Genomic DNA, 22,783 nt, shown 5'->3' with positions numbered 1-22,783 from the left:
CCCCGCCCTCCCAGTATCCACTAGGCTCTTTTACATCACTGGACAGTGTAGTTTTCTTAACCAGGTTTGAGACGAAAAATTGCTTAACGCAAATAATCCCCTTTGTAGCTGGACTTCTGTCACAGTGGCCCGGCCTTGGAAAACTGTAGAGGAAGACAGCTCCTATCCTCTGTCTCTTTCTAAGGAAGGTTTACTCGTTTACAATGTGTTAGATGTATCCAGGTGGCTCTCTCCGCTATTTTTACTGTGGTAGATGTTGACAGTAGCACTTGGTATGGTCTGTCCCACTTGGGCGAATGGCAGTGTTTTCTTTTTAGGCTGTTGATTAGGACCCAATCTCCTGGCCCAACCTTGGTTTCAGCCTCACAGGTTCTATCCCCACTTATTGAGGCATGTTTTCACCATGGCTCAATATTGCAGCATATCTTTTAGTATTGTGAGATCTAATTCTTCAAAGTGCTTTACATAAAATCCATAAAAGCAAGCAGCAAAAGCAATACATGGAGGAGGAAAAAAAAGCTCAACATCGTATCATCTTACCCTGTTAGTTATTTTCCCTAGTTATGTTTCCCCGCCCAGAGGCCACCCTTCCTTCTATACCCTTCCTTCAGAGGCCTTCTCGTCTTCTTCCACCGAACGCGCTTCAGGGCTTCGGGAGAGACACTAGCTCTCCTTTACAGGCTTAAGGAAGGTGACTGCGGCCAGGGGACTAGAATGTTCGTTAGGGAAATATCTCTGAGAATAACATGTGATATATTGAAGCCACAACATGGTTTCCGACAGTGCCATGGTACCCTTAAAACAGTTTTACAGAGAAATAGTAAAAATAGTGCCAGATAAAATTAATAAAATGCTTTGGTAAAAACCATAAACTTAGTCTCAACCCCTAGAAAAACTATACTAGCGTGCACACACAACAAACAAACAATATACTCACAAACAGCTCGGAGTCCAACCCCTATAGTCTAATTCAATTCCTTCACTCTCGGCTCTCCTCGCTGGCAGGCCCTGGCCTCCTTCCAATTCAAGTTGGAGGTCTTTAGAACGGAGTCTCATAGAAATATTTTCCCTAGCTATGTTTCTGCGCCCAGAGGCCACCCTTCCTTCTATACCCTTCCTTCAGAGGCCTTTTCGTCTTCTTCCACCGAACGCACTTCGGAGCTTCGGGAGAGACACTAGCTCTCCTTTACAGGCTTAAGGAAGGTGACTGCGCCCAGGGGACTAGAACATTTTTTAGGGAAATATCTGTGACTCCTCCATACGGTTCAGGTCCTGATGATTAGCCCAGCGTGGAGAGTCGATGAGGTTGTTGGAATCCCGGTCAAGAGCCCCCAATTATGATAGGTGAAAATTCACCTGTGTGAAGTTGGCCCCCCGTCTCGTTCAAAATATTAAAATAACACTGCTGTTCGTTTGTGCTGGTTTGTGCCGTAAAAATTATCGTTTGTGCTGTTAAGGGTTTTGAACTGACCTGTGACGTCACTCAGCCCCCTGTACTCGCTCAAATCTCATCAAAATAGTCCCAATCGTTTGTGCTACGTTGGTGCTGGTTTGTGCCGTCAAAAGAAATATTTTTGCTATTATGGTTTTAAAGATATTCCCGTTTGATTTTGCACACGTGACGTTAGTCAGCCCCCCGTCAACCTTCAAATCGCGTCAAAATGGTCTCTCTTGTTTGTGCTGGTTTGTGCTGTCAAAATAAATTGTTTTGCTATTATGGTTTTAAAGATATTCCCGTTTGATTTTGCACACGTGACGTCAGTCAGCCCCCCGTCAACCTTCAAATCGCGTCAAAATGGTCTCTATTGTTTGTGCTGGTTTGTGCTGTTAAAATAAACATTTGTGCTACTATAGTTTTTAAATAATGATTAAAACTTTATTTTGGCCACTTGTTAAGTAACCAGCCCCCCCACAACGTCCAAATCGCGTCAAAATGGTCTCTATCGTTTGTGCTGTCAAAAGAAATATTTGTGCTTTTATGGTTTTAAATATATTCCTGTTTTATTTTTCACACGTGACGTCACTCAGCCCCCCGTCAACCTTCAAATCGCGTCAAAATGGTCTCTATCGTTTGTGCTGGTTTGTGCTGTCAAAATAAACATTTGTGCTACTATAGTTTTTAAGTTATTCTTAAAACTTTATTTTGCCCACTTGTTATGTAACCAGCCCTCAGTCAACATCCAAATCGATTCAGAATGGTCTCTATCGTTTGTGCTACGTTTGTGCTGTCAAAAGAAATATTTGTGCTATTATGATTTTAAAGATATTACCGTTTTATTTTTCACTGCCCCTGCAGTGCTTTTCAGTTAGGGGCCTTAATCATAAATCACATGACCCTGGGCTGGGCATGAAAACCAAAGGATTGAATGTATTGGGAAATGTGATGAGAGAAGTAAAGAGGCAATTTCTCACGTTGACAACGCAACTGCGTGTGCCATTTATTAATCAACCAACAAAGTGCAAAAATAGCAACAAATCAGATTTCTTAAATGTAGAAAATAGCATCCCTTGTTGAACATGGAACGTTTTTACTACTCTTTTGTGTAGAACACAACATGAGGTTGCACGTTCTGTTTTTCCTGTGCTGTGGAAACCCCCTTGGACAGGTCATCATACCGCTCCCATGCCGAGAACGTCCTCCTGCAGTATGCCACATAGTGTCCCATAGCTTCCCTGTAAGGCCCTGGAATAAAAGCAACAATGCCCCTCAGGAGGAACTGCTCATTTCCAATGGTGATGTGCATGGGAAAATCTTGGAGTCTGTAGGTGCACTCTGCAGCAATTTCGACCCACAGTGCTGCTCCTGTGGAGTAACTATGGTTGACCTCACCATTGCACGAGGACTCCGGCATGGAAGGGTCCACTGCCATTGATGGCTCAGTTGCTTTTGTTTTTTTAAGAGGTCTTAGGCACATTGAGGGTTGCAGTTGGACTCCCTCTACAAGTGCTGCCTGGAGACCTTGGATGCCCTCTCTTTCTAAAATGCCCCCAGCAACAGGTGCTAGGGGAACTGGCCTCCTGAAAGGTAGACCCCTAATGCAGTCTGAATTCGAGCACTGGGTCTCTGTCACCAGACTAGGAGCATGGTTCATCAACCTTGTGATGATGTGAGCAATGTTACACTCTGAATCAACCTGCTTTGCTCCTGACTTCAGTACTTTGTAGCTGAAAATGTTCAGGAGGATTTTTGCCCTCTGTCTGTAGGCATCGTGGTTGATTCCCTTTGTCACAAGGCTTGTCACTAGGTTGAATATTTCAGTGTTTTCCTGGTGATGTATATTCTGAAATGTTCACTGTCACAGAATGCACAGCAGAGACACTGACAGAACGAGTCAAATGTGCATGTGTTGGTAAGACTGACCTGTGCCTTGTCTACCTTTATAGGTTTTGTCAGATTGCCGTTTGGTAGAAGGCCAATTTGCATTTTTTGTTTTTTAGGAGCTGTGTCAACATGAAGCCACTCAGGTCATGGGGTTAGATAGCTTTTTCTTTTTTTTTGGTGGTACAGCAAGGCCTCTCCAGTTTTCCATGTGGTTGTCTTCTGCCTCTCCTTCATCACAGTAAACTGGAGGTGTGTCCATTTGATTGGGCTCTGTGTCTTTTGAATTGACTGAAAGCGCTGCAGAGGAAAGCCGCATCTGTCCTTCGATGTAACCGAGGTGTGTTCTGATGAAACGGTCCAGGCGTATGGGCAGGTTTTCGTGTTTAAATAAACCACGTTTTAGATTTTTTAATTCCGCCTCCACATGAGCAGAACTGCCGGTGGCCGTGCTGCCTGCAAAATATTGGACCATCACACCAGTCCATTTTGGCAGGTATGGGCACATCCTGATTAAGTGAGGAAGCAGCTCAGGAAGGAAATGCAGATTATCCCGGTCACCCCCATGTGATGCAAGTCTTGGAGTAGAAAACGCCATTGTTTGGTGTCTTCGACAAGACTAATCAAGAAGGCCTCAGATCTGCACTTTTCTGCACCCAGATCAAGTGAGCAGATGATATATGATTATATCCAAACTTATTTGGTCAGATTATTAGTATCTGGTATAAAGGCAAAATCGACAACAATGGGTAGACCTAAAACACTGATTCCAACCAGCAAGCCTGTGAGCAGCAAGGTTATCAGCGACAACAGAGAGGACTGTGCCTTGTATGGAGTCACCAAATGTCTCAACATAGACACCTTCCTGTTCTAATGTCTGTAAATTATTCAGGAGGGGTGCAAACACTTTTGCATATCCAAATCGGTTGGCTAATGACCAATAAACTGCACATTAGGGGTGTAAAAAATAACCGATACGTATCGATATCCGTTTTTAGTGTATAAGATACGACTACATAGATGCGTGAAGTTCCGTATCGGTATTAAAATTACATGAACCGGCCTTTGCCCGATTTAAAACGAATGAACCGGTTCACAAGCGTTTGTCTCTCCTTTAAGTTGCTACGCAAAACACTCACTCGCTGACCTGATGAATTTGAGCTCAGTCAGAAAAATGACAGCCTGTCATTGGCCAAAGCCCGCATAGCATAAGGCTGTATTCTCACAAATAACGCCCTGATGTACCTGGGCCCTATTCGTCATAAGGGCTTAAGTTAAGTCGATCAATTGTCCTATTAGCCAGTTTGAATTACCAAGATGATTGAGGACATGATATATCGGGTCGTCCACGGCTTATCCGCGGTCAAATCATGTCGTTAATTTGAACCAGACTAAATTTATCAGGGCAATTGCGCATGCTCGTCCTACGTCAAAAGGGAGAAGCGTCGATCACCAAAACCATGATTTCCTGACGGTACAATGGCTATTAAACTCGATGAAGGAGTCTCTTTTTGTGTCATGATTCAAAAAAGCAAGTTATTCTTTTAACTCACGTTCTGCTCCTACAAAGTTCGTGCCATTGTCAGAGAACATGACCTGACCCCTTCTGCACATGAATCTTCGGAGAGCACAGATTCAAGAGTCAGTGTCTAAAGAATGTGCCAGCTCTAGATGGACAGCTCTGCTGACAAGGCAAGTGAATAAGACGCCGCACCTTTTCACCACACTCCGGCCCCTCTTTGCTTCTATTGGGCCAAAGTAATCAACGCACACGTAGGTGAAGGGAGGGTGGTCCGGCAGTGTGCAGCTGAGAGGCAAGTCGGACATCTTCTGCACACTAGGGTGAGTGTGCTCATCTGCAGAATATGCAGTCTTTTATGACTCTTCTGGTTGCAGAATTGGCGTTTATGACCCAGTATCTGGTTTCTGCCGCCATGGCCTACTGAAATGTGGATGTGACGGAGGAGCAGTCTGGTCAGGTGGCTGTCTTTGGATAGAATGGCCGGATGCTTGAATTCTTCTGGCATTCAGTCTTCCGCCTACTCTCAGTACTCCATCACAGAGGTAAGGGTCGAGTTTGAGAAGTTTGCTGCTTTTCTTAACAGAAATCTTTCCTGCTTCCAGTGCTGAGATCTCCTCCTGGAAGTGTCGTTGTTGAACACAGCACAAGAGAGTCTCTTCAGCACGTGAGAGATCTTCAACAGACATATGTTCATGGGTCTGTACCGTTGGGTCTTTTCCAGATACCTCAGGCTGTTGGTGAGCGAGTGCTATGGCCTTTTTCTTCCTACTCAAATGCGTGAGCAGGTCCTTGAATTGCAGAAGCCTTGCTGTTGCTCTTTTGACGCAATCCCATGTAGAGAAGTGCTGTATGAAGTCAATGATCGGATCTTGTGTTTCTGTTGCAGCTCTGCAACAGTCTTCTTGACCTTCGGGTCATCGTCAGAAAGAGAGATGGAATTCTCTGGGTATTTTGGCCAGGTTTCCTCTGGCTGTTTGAGAAAGGCTGGACCATGTAGCCATTGTTCAGACTTCAGGAACATGTCAGCCGTTAGGCCCCGTGAGGCGGCATCCGCCTGGTTAAGGGCGCTGTTCACGTATCGCCGCGAGGCCACCATAAGAACCGCAAGAAGTCAGCATCATTTTCAGGGACTCGGACTTGATGGAACATCCCCTCAATATCTGCCATCATGGCCACTGGTTCATATTGGCAATATTGTGGATAATACAATGTAAAAACACACTCAGTTGCTTAAGAGAGGGTATGGGGTGGTCAAAATAACAGAAATAATCGTCAGCACAACATACAACTATAGCCTAAGTTATGTCATGGCACACTTGAATATGTTCCAAGAGGCCGTTTATGTCATGAGTGCAAAAACACCACACCAAACAGAAGGCTAGAGCTGGTAAAATCCTTCATTTAATATATTCAAAAAAGGGAGTCAGTGCTTTCAAAGACAAGAATTGGCACTTAGAATGACAATACTGTGACAAACAGGTGACTGGATGGGGGTGGTGACAAGGAATTCCATTGTGTAGGCCAACCATAGCCAACGTTCACAGCGCTTAACATTTCGCTTATACTCCTTTGAACGCTGACTAGGAAAGTATACATTTAAGGTTGATCTCCATGGTTCCTATATATTCAGCATAAAAATTGAAAGCTGAGGAAAACTATTCTGAGTGGAATGAAATTGAGGAACATCAGGGTTTTTGCAGAATGCATTGTAAGCCTGTGGGTGTCAAATAAAAACGTCACAGTCTCATCACATTTGGCAGTCTGCCAGTCATATCAGTGATAGTCAATGATACCTTTTCACCCATTTTCATTTCATTACCGTTTACATCCATCTATTCTCGTGACCTCCTGATCCAGAGTAATCAAATACATTTACAATATCCGCACACACAGGAGAAAACGGAGCAGTGAAAGACCACATTAAGAAGGCTGACGGCCTATGGACACAGGTGTGGTTAAAGCAGGTGACACAGTGGAGGCCATGTTGTTTATTTTATGATTTGTCTTTGTCTTGACATTTCAGCTGTGGGGAAAAAACCACAATGGATGATGTGAACGCTGTCAGCCCTATGTAGGATTCCTTGGTTAAGATTTCCAAGATATATCATTATATACTTTTCAATGTGATGATGTGATTCCTTGGTTACGATTTCCAAGATATATCATTATATACTTTTCAATGTGAGGAGCATGACTTCTGAATTTCTGAAAAAGAGAAACAGAAAGAGAGAGATGACGGAAGACATCAACCTCTAAGGCAGCTACAGAACTCAAGTTTTTCTCTCTTAGTTGTCTTAAATGGGTCCCCCTCAGGGCATTAGGGTGTGATAGGTCCCCCCCAGAGCATTAGGGTGTGATGGGTTCCCCCCAGAGCATTAGGGTGTGACTGTTTTAGGAGTCCTCTTCTTTGGGACAAGCTCCCTCCAGCTGCTGCAGGAGCTGATTGTTGCACAGAAACCCCAATATTTGAATTATCCTTTGATTTTTTTCCCATCAAATTCACAAAACTCACGTACCGCTACCAAAACTAAAAGACAAGTAAATTGCATAAGAACAATTAGTTGTCTTATTTGTTTAGATGACCACCTTAACTCTTGTTGTCGAAAGTGTAAACTCAAAAGTAAAAACAATAATACATTCATGCATTAATTAGACAGTGCCAAAAAAATATTAAATAAACAATATATTTGTATATACATACATAAGCATATAGAATAGTTAAACTCCTATTTGTCAACCTTCCCACTGACACATTATGATGTAAATAATTGTGATGAAATAAAAATAAATTATACAGATTTAAACTGATCCTATATTGCAGATGCACCGGTCACAACAGCAATATATATATATTTATTTATTTTTCTGGACAAAACATCAATTGTCAATAATTCAAATAGATCAATATTGATAATCAACTCATTTAAGTATACAACTCATCCACTGCTCTAAAAAAACATAAAGTCCATAAAAGCAAAAATACAATTGGATGTTCATAACAAAATAAATAAGTATCAAAAATGACATGCAATTTGGCATAGAGGTGCAAGACGGTTTTGGCAGCTTATATTGTACAAATGAAGTGAATGACATTTATATAATGATATTATATGAGGATGACAGTGATTTCCTTCCCATCGCAAATGTTTTCATTTTTTTGTTTTACAGCACACATACATTGTACTACACAAACACACCTCCAGATAAAAACTCACTAAGCACACACCCATGTGAGGGTGCGCACACACACGCACACAGACAGACACAACCACATTTCTGTGACTCTTCAACACAGTATATAATAGTGCTTTGACTGCGTGTAGTGCACAAATAATCATCCCGATAGCACTCATGTTGGGTAAGACAAGAGAACACTTTCCCAATGCTTGGGGAATAATCTTGCTAAGGTGGACCACAATGTCCTAACACAATGTCCAGAACATTATATCAACACAAAGCAGACATTACCGCGAAACAGTAGTCAGTCAGTCAAGTCTATTCACAACAAAAGCCATTTGCAAATTAGCACTGATATCAGGCCAGACAAACATTACAGTAAACACATGGTCTCTCGACAGACTTGAGAGACTGTGTGTCTAGCCTTCTGTGACCTGTACAAGTTGCCCATGCGATTTCTCTCTTCTGTCCTGCAGTCAAGCTCTAAAGTCTCTTCAGTTTTGGCAGTGTGTAACACAAAGTCACTAGGTTAGTGCTGTAACAGATAACATTGGATCAAACCTGAGCAGAGGACAGTTGTTCTTGTATGCTGTGAGCACAGTTCAAACTGTTTGGCTGATGAATCACAGTTACCTCACATTATCGAGTCACAAAGTCAAGATAAAACAGACGTGTAAATAAGCAGCACAGACGAGAACTGAGACAGTGCAGCACTTGGTTGAGTAAGCTAGTGCTGAAGGCTCTGTACAATCTCACTTGGTTGTCTGTTGTCATAAAAAGAGTAATAAAAGCAAAGAGTCAAAAGGCTGTGACGTAAAGAGAGAATTTAGATTTAGGAAAACTGGAATGTAGACTCATCCTTTGATTGCAGCGTTTGTACGTGTGTGTGTGTGTGTGTGTCTGTGTCAGGTAATAGAATCCTGGCTGACACAGATATATATATTCATACTCACTTTATAAGATATACAAGTGTTTGTACAAGTGTGTGTCTCTATACATGTGTACAACGTGTGTGTGTGTGTTACATGTCGGAGGTGCATATAGGGCAGTACTTATTCTCAGGATGTCAAACACTATATCACTAAGTGTCTTTTTGCACTCAAAAAAGTACATATTAAATACATTACAAAATGTTCAGAATACTGCTCTGTCACGTAAACTTGACTTTAAATCTTCTAGGGAATGGTCCTTCCCCCCATAATGGCACAAGAAGTCTGAATTATAAGCAAACTACTCTTAACTAACTTCTTTTTCCCACAGGTTGTTGTTTTTCAACAGGGAACAGACTTGGCAACAGGCAACAGACATTTGCACTCAAACCCAACACATAACCAGGACCCAGATTAACGTCTAGGTGTCACACGTAGAGTCAGTTTCTAACTATCCCATATCATGACTGCATTCCCACAGGAAGCGGGTCCACCATCTTTACACCACGGAGCAGATGATCTGTGATGGTTCCATTTCACCACATCACCTCAGGAACCTTCACATTCAGCTTACTCTACTTGATTGGTCTTCTGTTTCAGGAATTTTTTTAATGTGGGGAGGGCTGTCACTGGAAATATGTTCCAACCCCCCCCCCCCCCCCCCCCTCCATTATGATTTGTGTCCCTCCTTCCAAAGCCAAGGTGTGTGAGAGAGAGAGAGAGAGACAGAAAGAGAAAGAAAGTAGTGCCCTTGGTCTGTAGTGGGGGAAAGGACATGGCACAACAGGTGGAGGGCCAAAGGCCTGTGTCTGTGCTTCTGTGGTCGCGTTTGCTTTTCCACAACATCCAAATCTTCATAGAGATGCCAAAGGAAATACAGCCAAACACTTTTACACGCAAAACACACTCCCCCCCCCAAGGCTGATTTGTTGATGAGGGGAGGAAAGGAAAGTCTGAAGCAAAGCCAAACATTCACACACATGCCATGCTCTGGCAGCGACCGGCATTATTACAAAACACACCCCTCCGAGTTGGAAAAGAGAAAGGGCCCGTGTTTTGACCAAATTGAAAAGGTTTGTTCCCCCTCTCCCTGCGCTCGCTGTCTTGGTATCACAGGTTCACTTGTCCTTGACGATCTCGTCGTACTTGGGAGGAGGGTCGCTGTAGGGGGCGGTGGTGGTGGTCTCGTCGCTGCTGCTCTCCGCGTGCCCCGTCACCTCCTCGTACGACGGCGGCGGCGTGGCCCCAGAGAGACGCGAGGCCACGGACACGGAGGAGTCCTGCACGTACAAGGCACGGCCATTAGGCGGGTTCTGGGCCTCGGGCGCGCTCCCTCTCCCTCCGGCTCCTCCTCCTCCTGCCCTCTCCACCCCGCTGATGATCACCGTGGGCCGACAGGAAGGGGGGGGCTCGGGGAGAACCGGCGCGGACACCGCTGCAGGGTGGTGATGTTGGTGGTGGTGGTGGTGGGAGTTCTCGGCGTGCGATGACAAGGGCGGCGTGTCCCGGTGCACCAGGATGCGCGGCAGGCTGCGGGAGTTGCGGCTGGCCAGATAGCGGTTCTGCGGGTAGGCGGGCCACCGGCGGCGCATGGTCTTCTGCAGCTGGCAGCGCCACAGGAGGAACAGCCCTATGAGGGCCAGCAGTGTCATGACCAGGAGGGGCACCACCATAAACACCACGTCCTTGCTGTCGGAGCGGGACTCTGCATTACTGCCCACACTGCGCATCTTCCAGAACTCCATCTAGACCAAAAGGAGAGAAAGAGACGTCCAGTGACAGAGTCCGGTACCACTCATACAGCACTTACCAGAAGCATTGTCTCATTATTTTCTAAATGTTTTCTCGACAAATACCACAATTCCATCTAAGCCAATGAAAGTAGCCAGTGACAAGGATATGAATTCCACGCCAGTCACGGGCAAACATGAATCTTAAATTAAAATGTCCTTTTATTATAACCTTTATTTAACCAGGAGAGACCCATTGAGATTAAGAATCTCTTTTTCAAGGGGAGACCTGGCCAAGACAGGTAGCAGCATGAGTACAAACAATCTCTATTTCACTTCCCTCAAGAGTGACTACCCAAGCGATATTTTGTGGCCTGTTCCTAGAGTTGTTAAAGGTTCCTTGTTATATCTGTCTCTTGACACCTCAGTGTATCTTTACACACTTTTCACATCAGTATTCATTTCCTGAAGCATGATGACACATGAACATAGTGCTATTTTTACCAGTGTCGAGGTCACAGATTGGATTTGCACTTATATGTAGTGAGGTGTATTCATGGAAAAATGCTCTCCAGGACTGAACTGTAGCCTACTCTGCATGGTGTATGGCAGAGTTAATTTAAGTGAATAGGTTGGATTATAAAAATATAGTTTTACGATGAATACTGATTTAATGACAGAATGATGCTGCTTAAAGAAATTCAAAATGATCTCTCTTTAAATATAAATATAGACAGATAGACTAATAGATAGATAGAGAGAGATCAAAAGTGAGACAGTACTTAAACAAGTTCTGATGACAGCTGGAGGATCAAGTTTGACAGGACATATTTGTGGGGAAATCATTCTGGATTACCGTGCGTTCCTTGTTCTCAAACACCTCGTTGGCTTCCTCGAAGCTGCAGCTCTCCTCCACACACTCTCTCTCAATGTTGCCCTGGCGGAATTCCTCCAGGAAGCCGTTGGCCCGCGGAAAGCGCTTGAGGAGTGAGTGTGCATCTTTCCCATCCAGGAATGCTACACCAGCAAAGAGGAAAAACTAAGCATCAACACAGATCTGTTTATGGATGCACAGCAATGAATCAGAAACTGCTGAAATATTGTTTTAAACTATGACTCAAAGGACTGTGTGATTTAAACTATGACTCAACGGACTGTTTTAAACTTTGACTCAAAGGACTATGTTTTAAACTTTGACTCAAAGGACTGTGTTTTAAACTATGACTCAACGGACTGTTTTAAACTTTGACTCAAAGGACTATGTTTTAAACTTTGACTCAAAGGACTATGTTTTAAACTTTGACTCAAAGGACTGTGTTTTAAACTATGACTCAAAAGGACTATGTTTTAAACTTTGACTCAAAGGACTATGTTTTAAACTTTGACTCAACAGACTATGTGTGATTTAAACTATGACTCAACGGACTATGTGTGATTTCAACTATGACTCAAAGGACTATGTTTTAAACTATGAATCAAAGGCCGTATGTGTGATTTTATTAAATATTTGTTTAGACTATGACCCAAAGGCCAAATGTGTGATTTTATGAAATATTGTTTTAAACTATGACTCAAAGGCCGTATGTGTGATTTTATGTATTCTTGTTTTCCCAATTCAGCTAAGAATGCAGCTAAGAACAATGGGAATGTGTGACTTGGTCATGAAGATGGACAGGGGATATATGTATCATCTCATGAATAACGACCCTGCTGTCACCACATACATGCTAATGCTATTTAAAGAAACGCCTCACTAAATCACGAGCAGAGGCTGCGGAGTGTGACCCTGAATGCATTGACACACATCCCCAGTCCCCACCCAGCTTCATTAAGTCAGATATCGTCAGGGAGACAATGCATTTGACCTTGCAATGTTGCTGCTACCACACATGCCTGCACCAAGCTTTACAAATAGAAAACGCAGATGAAGTAGGCCTACATTACAATCTAAATTGCTCACCTTTGTTTTCACGCAAGCAAGCCTATCAAATATTTAAAAGTACATTATATTTAAATTGTATCTTTATTTATTTATAGACTTTTTTTTTGTCAAATTCAGCTAATTGCTCCTCATGGTCTTCTAACTGTCTGTTCTATGTGTGTCTATCTTTCACAATCCTGGCTCTGTCAATTGGAAACAAAGAAAGCGGCTCAGACCAAGCCATACACTATTCCAGCCAATCAACACACACTGCTTGTGGAGCATGATGTAATCTGATTGGCTTTTATCAGAGTCGGCTCAAATATCAGTCGCAGAATCACAGATTGTACCTTTAACTGTAGGCCACTTACCAGCTGCCATGCTACTCAGCTACTTGGATTGGCGTATGCTGACCTGAAAAATCAACATAGGATAATGGTTGTTTAGTATTTTTCAGTCACTTTTGTCCAAAACGACTTACAAAACATACTTGGACATGGAAATGTAACAATATTTAATACCAATGACTGTCACTGCAATAATGAACATATTCATTTTAACTTTATACATTAAATAACTAATGTCTAAGTGGAGACTAAGTAGATTTCCGCATGCATTCAAGTTCTTCCAAGGATCAAATCAGATTGGTTAACGATCTAAATTAACGACCACTGAACTGAGCTACTGAATGATGCTTCATCTAAATAATCTAGGGTAGGGACACCCTAGTCTATACATTAATCCTATTTAGAGTAATGGGAAGAGGTCGTGGTGTTCCCATGGAAACGGAGATGAGCCCAGAGAGACGCTTGTTTATTTAACGAGGCCTGTACTATCAATTGTATCGATGCCACCGTCACGTATTTAAAGAATGTAATATAAAAAGGCATTGGCTACATTTCGAAATACCAGGTTGCCAGTTGAGCAGCCATGTCCAGGCATTTGATAGTATCCGATTCCCATTCGATAACGTTAAGCTGCTTTTAACAGAGGTAGGCACAGACTGAGTGGCTACTCCAAAACAATGACGCTTATCGCGGAGGACAGCAATATAGTGTTACCCGAATCCGAAATCAAACATTCAAGAGTGCCTGTGCTCTCTTGGTATAGGATAACCTGAATAACAACCATGCTGTTAAAGTTGAAGGTGGCCTGCTGGACAGGCTTTTTGAATCGCACAGAGCTAATAATGCCAGCGTAGCAAGACGAGCCTAATTTAAAGACCAAACTTGGAAAACACATGTAAATGTGAAATAACTCATACAGACATAACAGCAGTACCTATATTTGATAATGGTCAAGCCTACACAGGGAGAGCGCACGAGAGATGATGCGACGGGGGAAATGACTGATGTGGGGATGTAGGCTAGTGGAAATCATGTCAGCCTATCAGATACAATCACTATACAGTTGTGGTTTGTAGGCTACGAGAGAGGAATACCGCGTCGTGGGCTAATAACACAGTCACATAGGCCAGCCTACAGGCTGTAGTTCTTCTTTTGAACATTTTCACATTTTCTCAAAACAGAGCGCATGCGTTCCTAGTGGGAATGCTCCTGTAATCGTTCGTAACCTGTGACAAAACCAGAGACAGGACATAAACTAGCCTACAGACGAATGTGAATACAGCCTACTGAAGAAAACAGACCACAAGAAAACATCCAACCAAACGAGTGGGCTTAGGTTATAAAAATGATCTTAAATATAGCCTGCAGGCTACAATTATGCCAGGATGGAGAGGTAGCCTAATTGATAAGGTAACGTTAAGATAGTAATTTCAAAGACAGGTTCCGTTTGATTCATTCATCAGTTCATACATTCAGTTTCTTCTAAATTCTTAACAAACGGAAAGCTTTCTGGTTTTGTCGCAGCCATGTCTCTAAAATACAAGCAAATAAAATATTCATCGGCTCGAATAGCCTATTCTGATTGCTGTAAAAGCGGACAGTTATCTCTGAACAACTTTCCGAACCATTTAGTTCTCGCTACTTGTTATTGTGATTGGTTGAAAGGCTGCCAAATGTACATGGAGTTCAACTGTATTTATATATGTCAAAATATACACCCTACCTTCCAGGCTATCGCCGATTTCTTCTCATTCCGTCCCTATTTACAGTTGCAGAACACCCACATGAGTCATATACATCAAGACAGAGGTATAGACTATCCAATAAGGGTAGTGAAATATCTATTATCGTCCAATGAAAAGACTCTTATTACTATGTTATGTCTGTAACGCAACCCACTGATGGCGGAGTGCACTTCGGGTATTGAAGTCTTAAGGTAATCATGTCACCAGTCATTTGTTTTCAAAACAAACTAACGCCCATGTTGATTCAAATAAATCTGCGTGATAATCATTGTCCGAGCACTGAAGTGAGTAGCCTACAGTAATTCTGCTCAAAATGTTACTGAGGTCTCAAATAAAACCAAGCAAGTGTCTGCTCATGCCACACCTTACCCGTGGAAACTACAATTCCCAGGGTTATCTAGTGCCAGGTTTCATCGGCGTTTTATATTAGGTCAGTAGGCCCATAACGGAGATCACATAGGCCTAGTAGTGTTTAGATGTGGGATTTAAAGTCGAGACAGTGACTGAGTGAGAAGCAAGGGCGTTAGAACTGACATAATTAATTGTTGCACGTAAAATCTAAATAATAACGTATTATTTATTTATTGTTACATTAGACAACCCCAAATGCCAAGATATCTGTATGTATATATTAGCCTACTAAATAAACACAAATCAAATTACCTATCTACATAGGTTACTGGTAGGCTACTACATATATGCATATGTGTAAGGAACAAATGTAATGTTCACTTGGAAATTTTATAATTTCAGTGAAAACCATACATTTGGTCACAGTAGTCATTTTTAGGCCTACTGTCTTTACTATGAATACAAATTACCATGGTTCTGCCTATTGCTGGTCCAGTTCGGAAATGTGGGTAAATGAAATTAAGACCAATAGAATACACACCTTAATTATCTATGTGTATGTGCCATCACAGGCCATTGCTTCTCCAGTTGAACAGCTTATGAGAACACATAAAAGATCTCAAGGCAAACTAGACATGCCAAGCACATTCATCATATCTTAAAGTAACACTATGCAACAATTTCACACTTTTTGAGTTATGGTTTTATAGGCAACTAGTTTTGGTACCATCCTCAAATTCATTTTGATAGCATATGGTCATGTGAAGGACAGATAAACACCCGTGTCTTCCCCACTAGCCATCCAGGATATGCCCTATGTAGTTCTGTGTACCGGGCTGGAATACCCTGCAAAAATGGAAGAAAAGCTTTCACAGTATGACATTGTCATCTATAGAGCCAAAAGACACCAGTAAGTGTGTTGGCAAGCTTCTATCAGTGTCGACTGGGCTTTTGGTGGTGTTTGCAAGGTTTTTGCATGCCATTTAGGTAGTTAGCTTGCTAGTTTTGGAACAGAACTCCTTATTGCTGCTTTAAGAAATGTGCAGACACTTCCAAGTTTTCCGCTCAAATATTAGAACACCATCAGCACCACTGAAATTATGCTGTCTCTACGTCCACCTAGAAATAGCTTGATTATCATGTCACAATTTAAAACAATTGACCTTTAGAGGAAACAGTTTGGCATCTTCAATCATCAACACGTTTTATCAACACACAGCCATCTGATCTTTTTAAAAACTATTTTGAACTCGGTAACAACTGATTTGCAGCAGATAGTTAATAGTTAATCAGGCATTTTTCCAAAGTCACTAAGAACAGCTGCCATTAAGCCGCTATTAAAAAAAGAGAACTGTGGAATGTGTTTGTGTTTTTGCGTTACAAAATCTTTAGACCTGTCTCAAATCTTCCTTTTATAGCACATTAAGATAATTGAGAAAAGTTGTTTTTAATGAACTCAGCAATTTTGGGTTTAATTTTGACAAATTCCAATTAGGCTTCCGACCTCAACACAGTACTGAAAGAGCTTGTAGAAAGTGTTACATGACATACAGCTGAATACTGATCCAGGTAAAATATCCGTTTTTACTAGATCTCAGCGCTGCATTTAATACTGTATATCATAAAGCACTGCTGGACAGGATGGGAGATTGGGTCGGACTTTCTGCAGCAGTCCTTTGGTCCAGGTTCAGGTCTTATTAGACGTTTCTTTCTCACCATTGGCAGCTATGAATCTAATAGGGTGGCGATGGCACCATCGGCAGCTATGAATCTAATAGGGTGGCGATGGCACCATGGGCAGCTATGAATCTAATAGGGTGGCGATGGCACCATGGGCAGCTATGAATCTAATAGGGTGGCGATGGCACAATAGGCAGCTATGAATCTAATAGGGTGGCGATGGCACCATGGGCAGCTATGAATCTAATAGGGTGGCGATGGCACCATAGGCAGCTATGAATCTAATAGGGTGGCGATGGCACCATGGGCAGCTATGAATCTAATAGGGTGGCGATGGCATGCAGAGTCCCTCATGGATCAGTTCTTCTTCCAGTTATACACCGATATTACACTCACTACACTGGCTCCCTGTCTCTTTCCGGATTGACTACAAAGTCCTTATACTCACCCATACATGCATAAATGGGCATGCACCTCCCTACCTGCAAGAATGAATTACTCCCCAAACCTCCACCTGCACCCTCAGGTCTTCAAACAGCTCGCTCCTCCGCATTCCCAAAACAAAGCTCCGCACCATGGGCGACCGGGCCTTTTGCTCGGGCAACGCAGACGCTGGACTCCTTTAAAGCTGGACTAAAAACATTTTTATTCAGGAAGGCATTTCTGGCCTTGTGTTAAATCGTATGTTAAAATGTTAAAAAGTTTTCTATTATGCTTATGTTAATTCATTTTTATTTTATTGTATTATTATAGTTAGTTTTTAATATGTTGGCACTCTGAGATTATTTTGAATGAAGAGTGCATTACAAATAAAATAAATTATTATTATTATTATTCTCTTCTGCTTAATCTCTATATGCTTCCTTTGAGCCACATTCTATAGAACACAACATTGGTTACCATAGTTATGCACATATACACAGATATATCTGGTCTCTCACCAGATGACTACAGCCCAGTGTAAATGTTTAGAGCAAATACGTAAGTGAATAAACCAACATTTTTCTTCAATTAAGTAGACAAAACAGAGATTATTGTGTTTGGCAACAAAGAAGATCATTAGTATTAGTAAACACTTCTAAAAAACCAAAGACCAAGTCCAAAGTATTGGCGTTCTCATATAAACTCAGATCTCGAAGCAATCACTATGACAGCCTTTTATTATCTTAAAAAATATAGCCAGAATCAAGGATTTGGTGTCCAAAAAGACCAAGAGAAGCTCATCCCTGCTTTTATCCCCAGTGGGATGGACTACTGCCACGATCTCCTAACTGGACTGGAGGTCCACCCAGGACCAAGAGAACAGAGCACATTATTCAGTTTCTCACTGACTTCCAGTTAGTTACAGAATAGATATTGAAGTGCTGCTACTAGTCTACAAATCACTGAATGGTTTTGGCCTAGAATACATCTCGGATACGTTTAAAGACTACAAACCAAGGAGGGCTCTTAGATCCATGGACTCAGCCAGGTCAGGTAGTAGAGCCCAGAGTAGGGCTCTTAGATCCATGGACTCAGGTAAGGTAGTAGAGCCCAGAGTCCAAACGAAACATGGTGAAGCAGCATGTAGCTGTTATGCTGAATGCAACTGGAACAAACTGCCAGGTTTATGGCCCAGCTCTATCGGTAGGCCTTGTATTAGGCTCTATTCTCAGGCTAAAAATGACTGGTTCTATAGTTCAGGTCAACAGGTCACAGGTCTATCTCTGTAGGGATCCTTTCCACTTATTGTGTTTGTGTAGTACTTACTGTGTTTTTATGTTTTATGTTATGTGTAGTACTTACTGTGTTGTATGTTTTTATGTTTACTGTATGCACCTATACATCAGAACAAATTCCAGGTAGGTGTAAACCTACTTGGCAATAAATACTATTCTGATTCTGATTCTGATTCTGATTCTGATTCTGATTCTGATTCTGATTCCATGAAGTCAGACACTCATAATTACATCATGAGTCTCTCACTGGTGGGTTCACTCTGACAGATATGCTTGCCCCATGGGAAAACATTGTATAGCCCTTTTGATGGTTGCTAGGTATAGCGTTCTATCTTAACACTGAACCGACTTTGATCATTTCTTTGGACCTTTATGCTTTCTTTTGCATGTTCCTTTTGCATTTATTTATGTAAAGCACATTTAATTGCCACTGTGTATGAAATGTGCTATATAAATATACTTTTACCTTGCCTTAAAAGAGATCCAGTGCTCCGTTCTCCTTGTTAAACTGAAAAAAAGGGGGTTGGGAGTTGACCTCTGACTGAAGGGGGTTTCCCCTCCCTGACATTCCTCCCCTACCCTACCCTCCCTGGTCCTTCCTCTAAAGTCTAACGGCTTCTATCAGATCATCTTTGCGTGAAGACACAGCACAGGCCCCAGCCCCACTAGTCCCCTCCACATCAAAGGATTAAAGGAATGATAGAGGATTTTAAAAAGAGGTGTTTTAATGACACTCTGCACCGCCCCCCCCTTTTAAAAACCCTGCACCCCCACCCCCGTTAGACTGCAAGCTAAGATAAGAGACTAAACACGGAAAGAAACAAACAAAAAAACAAATCATTTTACACATTTATTTTGTGACATAACATTGCAAAAGTAGAAAAATAGTCATTATAAATATAAATATATATTTTTTATGTAGATATGTACACTATAATTTTAAAAAGTAAACAGAATACAAATGTATCCATGTGTTCGTATCCATACAGACAGTAACAAGAGTTAGGTCCTGAGATGGTTGGCAAACAAACACCATCCCCAATATGGGATCCACCTCTTCACCAATAATTCTGTTCCCAGAAGGAACTTTCTAATAACACACATGCATCGTTTCAAAGAGTGAGAGTATCTGCGTTTCTCAGCCCAAGCTGAAAGCAGCGAGGGGCACTGATGTTGGGTGGAGTGAGCTCACCAGTCAGCTCCTTCGAGGCCCTGCTTATAATGTCCAACAACAGACTGTCCCTGTTTAAACACAGACTAGCGTTCATTCCTGTATCATTATACCATGATACCATTTGCAGCAGAGACACCATAGTTGTCTCCCCCCCAGGGACATTGTCAGTTGTGTCCATGGCTTTAGTTTAAGCTGCTAAAGTGAGGGTGAGACTTGACACATTGCTGAGACTGGCGTTTCTGCTCTGCCTCCATCAGCTCTTCTTCCTCATCGTCATCGTCTCGTCATCCTCATCCTCATCATCGCTGTCCGAGTCCTCGTAGAAGCTGATTGTTGCTTGAACTGGGAAGTTTCTGAGCAAGGCTTGTCCATCGCTGTACAGGTAGTCATATGACTTCGATTTGGGCCAGAAAAGTCTGTAGGCGCAAAGAGAGAGGGGGAAAAAAAACGTTAAAAACACAGTCTCCCAACATCCCACAACAGACTGACATGAGTGATTAAAAACACAAGCCTTGTCTGCACTTTCTTCACCCACATGTGTACATAAAATTAGGCAGGGCGGAAATTAAAACTCTAGGTGCAGTCACTTGCATATGTGTGGCATTCTTGCACACTTGGTGCCTTTGGGTGTTTTATTGAATCACCATGACCCGAGGTGTAATTGTGTTTTTTTTTAGAACGACGAGCACACTGCCTGGTCCGATTAAAGTAAATTTACGTGGCATTCGCATCACGAGGCCACAAACAAGCAGCACACACACACCGTAGCAGTGGCGGCATGAGAATGCCCTCTCAAATACTAACCTGACAGGGTGCTGGAAAGGCTGTAGTTTGCTGTCAGCTGTGGTGGTGCCTGCTACAGGAGCTCTGAAGTAAGGCTGCAAGAGGGGAGAGAGAGAGAAGGGAGACAAACATCAGTCCTCTGCCATTAAAGAAAACAAGACTCACTCTGACACTCTCTGAGTCTACCCAAAGGGCAGTTAGTTATGACACAACAACTTCCTGCCAAGTGGCGGATATGCCAGCCGGATGGTGCCCCTGGCTGTGGTGGTGGCACCTATTACACAGGATGGCAGCCAGAGAACTGGCTCCACCACTGTGGCAGCAGCTGAGGAGGTGTTAGGGTGGCGCTATCCTGTGGGAAAGAAACTAGCTGGGCTGGAGGAGGAGGTGTCTGTGTTGGCTGCTGGCATGGGCACACCTCCCTCCCTCCCTGTCACCTTCTTTTTCTGTCGCACCCCGCTCTACTTACACCTAACTGCGTTCTCACTAGCAGAGACTACAGAACCATATGGCTGTGTCATAGTGCCACTGATTGCCCCCTCTCTCTCTCTCTCTCTCCCTCTCCCTCCCTCCCTCTCTCTCTCTCTCCCTCTCTCCATCCATCCAGCTCAGGCTGGCAAGTGGTTCAGTGTCAAGAAAACCGCTTGACTGTCACACCTTCTGAGCCAACACACAGAGGCTAACGCTCACCACACACACGCCCGTCTGTCTGCTCTACTGCAGCCCTGCTGCTACTAGTCCTGTATATTTGATTTATCCTGAGGGACTGTGGCTGGATGCCTCGTTGTATTCGTCCAAGATAAGAGATTAATGGGGGGGGGGGAAATGTCCTTCCTTGAGAAATAACTGGGACTTAAAAGAAGGCATGGGATATCCTGTTTCATAGAAAATATGCCCATCACAGCAACATGCATTTGTTTTTCTAAAAAAAAGAGAAGAATATCGGAGAGAGAGAGACCGGTAGAGGTACTTACACAAGCAATCTTGCTTCTTTTGCATCTCACTTGCGCATCGTCGCCAGTCACGAGCCATGGTCTCCACATTGCAGATTTACAGCTGAAGAGAGAAAAGGAGAAAATAGTTCATGTCCGTCCTATTAAACGAGCCAGTGGGCTGTAAACGAGACTTGTGAGATGAGCCTTGTAGATGCTAGAACATTTTCGCTTTAAAATCCCACAGACGACTTAAAACACTGAGTGTTCAAACGCCAAACGGCTATTCAAATATTTCACAAACTGGAATTACACTAGAATGGAACACTGAAATCAAACGATTTAACGAAAAGACTGGGAACTTAAATGCTTACATTTGAAGGTTGGCCTATATAGCCTATACTTTGACATGACCTTGAATGTTGCAGAAATATTAACAAGACAGAAGAGACGGGAAAATGCGTTTACATTTATCATATTAGTCTTCACTGAACGAGCTGACTCGCATCGACATGCCTTACCTGGCGGGTGGTGAACAATGTGAGCTCCCGTTTGAGACCAATCGAGGTGAGGCGACGAAGGGCGTCTGTTGTGCTACGAGACAAGCGGATTGCATGTTTGCTGATGTTCGTGTTGATGTCCAACTGTATTCGCAGTCAGTCGATCAGTTTCCTCGCAAGGTGTTGTCTTCAGTCCGGTCGGCTTGCAACGTGCTCGCTATCCTTTGCTCTTGTTCAAGTGACTAGCCCAGCCAGGCGCCCGAGGTTTATAAAGGCATCTAGCTGCAGGAGGGAGGGGGTGGGGAGGTTGTAGCCTACTGCCAAATCATAGAACGAGGGTGTTTCAGTGCCTGCGGGACCCACTCTGGTGACCATAAGCAATTTGGTGTGAGGACTTACCCAGTTGTATAAACAGAGGAGCGCTGCGTGAGGGTGAGAAATCTGGTACCGTGAAGTTTTTGTAAAAACACAGAGGGGAAAAGTTGCGCACCATCTGCGCGAAAGGCAACAGGGGGGCAAATAAAGAGAGGGTCATATAAACCTATAATTGGGTAAGTTAGTAGGCTATTTCCAGGATCGAAATCAAATAGATAAGAAGCATAACATTTCAGTTGCCTTTGTTCTTCAATGAAAATGTGCGAGGTAAAAACAACATATTCTTTGTATTGACATGTCCAAGGTTTTAACAGTTAATTCCAATATGCCTCACAATAGTTGGCCAAGTAAAGGTTAAAACATGCAAGTCTCGTCTGATATATAAAACCAGATATAGACCACATTGTGAAAGCTGCCATGCACGTCAACTACAATGAGCAAAAAGATGTTGAATATGATTGGCAGCCCTATGAAAAGCTTTCGACCCGGAGCATGGTTAAGGGCTCAGCACGCGTCCTCAACTTGTCAGTCAGACCAGGTGCGAGAAATAGCACAAGGCTATGTTAATGATCATTTAATG

The 22,783-nt window shown here is 42.8% G+C and overlaps 2 protein-coding genes across 2 annotated transcripts in view; both read right to left on the bottom strand.

The window, feature by feature from the left end:
- Positions 1-9,644: 9,644 nt before the first annotated feature.
- On the bottom strand, positions 9,645-14,840 carry LOC105901500 (transmembrane gamma-carboxyglutamic acid protein 3). Its single transcript, XM_012828972.3, has 4 exons — positions 14,669-14,840; positions 12,970-13,012; positions 11,534-11,694; positions 9,645-10,692 (listed from the first exon to the last, which is right to left on the bottom strand). Exons 2-4 carry the CDS (start codon positions 12,977-12,979, stop codon positions 10,066-10,068), a joined length of 798 nt encoding a protein of 265 aa, XP_012684426.2. The 5' UTR covers positions 12,980-13,012; positions 14,669-14,840; the 3' UTR covers positions 9,645-10,065.
- A 4,436-nt stretch (positions 14,841-19,276) lies between these two features.
- ripply1 (ripply transcriptional repressor 1) overlaps positions 19,277-22,783 on the bottom strand; it is a 4,794-nt gene continuing 1,287 nt past the window's right edge. Inside the window, exons 1-4 of the mRNA XM_012828986.3 lie at positions 21,850-22,783; positions 21,371-21,452; positions 20,418-20,491; positions 19,277-20,029 (exon numbers count right to left, since the gene is read on the bottom strand). The exon at positions 21,850-22,783 is cut by the window's right edge and continues 1,287 nt beyond it. Coding sequence (XP_012684440.2) covers positions 19,867-20,029; positions 20,418-20,491; positions 21,371-21,452; positions 21,850-21,944 — 414 coding nt within the window. The 5' untranslated portion in view covers positions 21,945-22,783 and the 3' untranslated portion in view covers positions 19,277-19,866. The remainder of the gene's footprint in view (positions 20,030-20,417; positions 20,492-21,370; positions 21,453-21,849) is intronic.

Source organism: Clupea harengus, chromosome 8 (genome assembly GCF_900700415.2).
Source record: "Clupea harengus chromosome 8, Ch_v2.0.2, whole genome shotgun sequence".
Taxonomy (NCBI): domain Eukaryota; kingdom Metazoa; phylum Chordata; class Actinopteri; order Clupeiformes; family Clupeidae; genus Clupea; species Clupea harengus.
Note: the sequence above shows the minus strand (reverse complement) of the source record. Positions and strands in the feature narration are given on the sequence as shown.

Excerpts from the sequence above, each read along its gene's own strand:
- LOC105901500 (XM_012828972.3), bottom strand. Across the intron at positions 10,693-11,533 it reads TTGAGAACAAGGAACGCACG|ATGGAGTTCTGGAAGATGCG; the intron begins GTAATCCAGAAT and ends CTTTTGGTCTAG.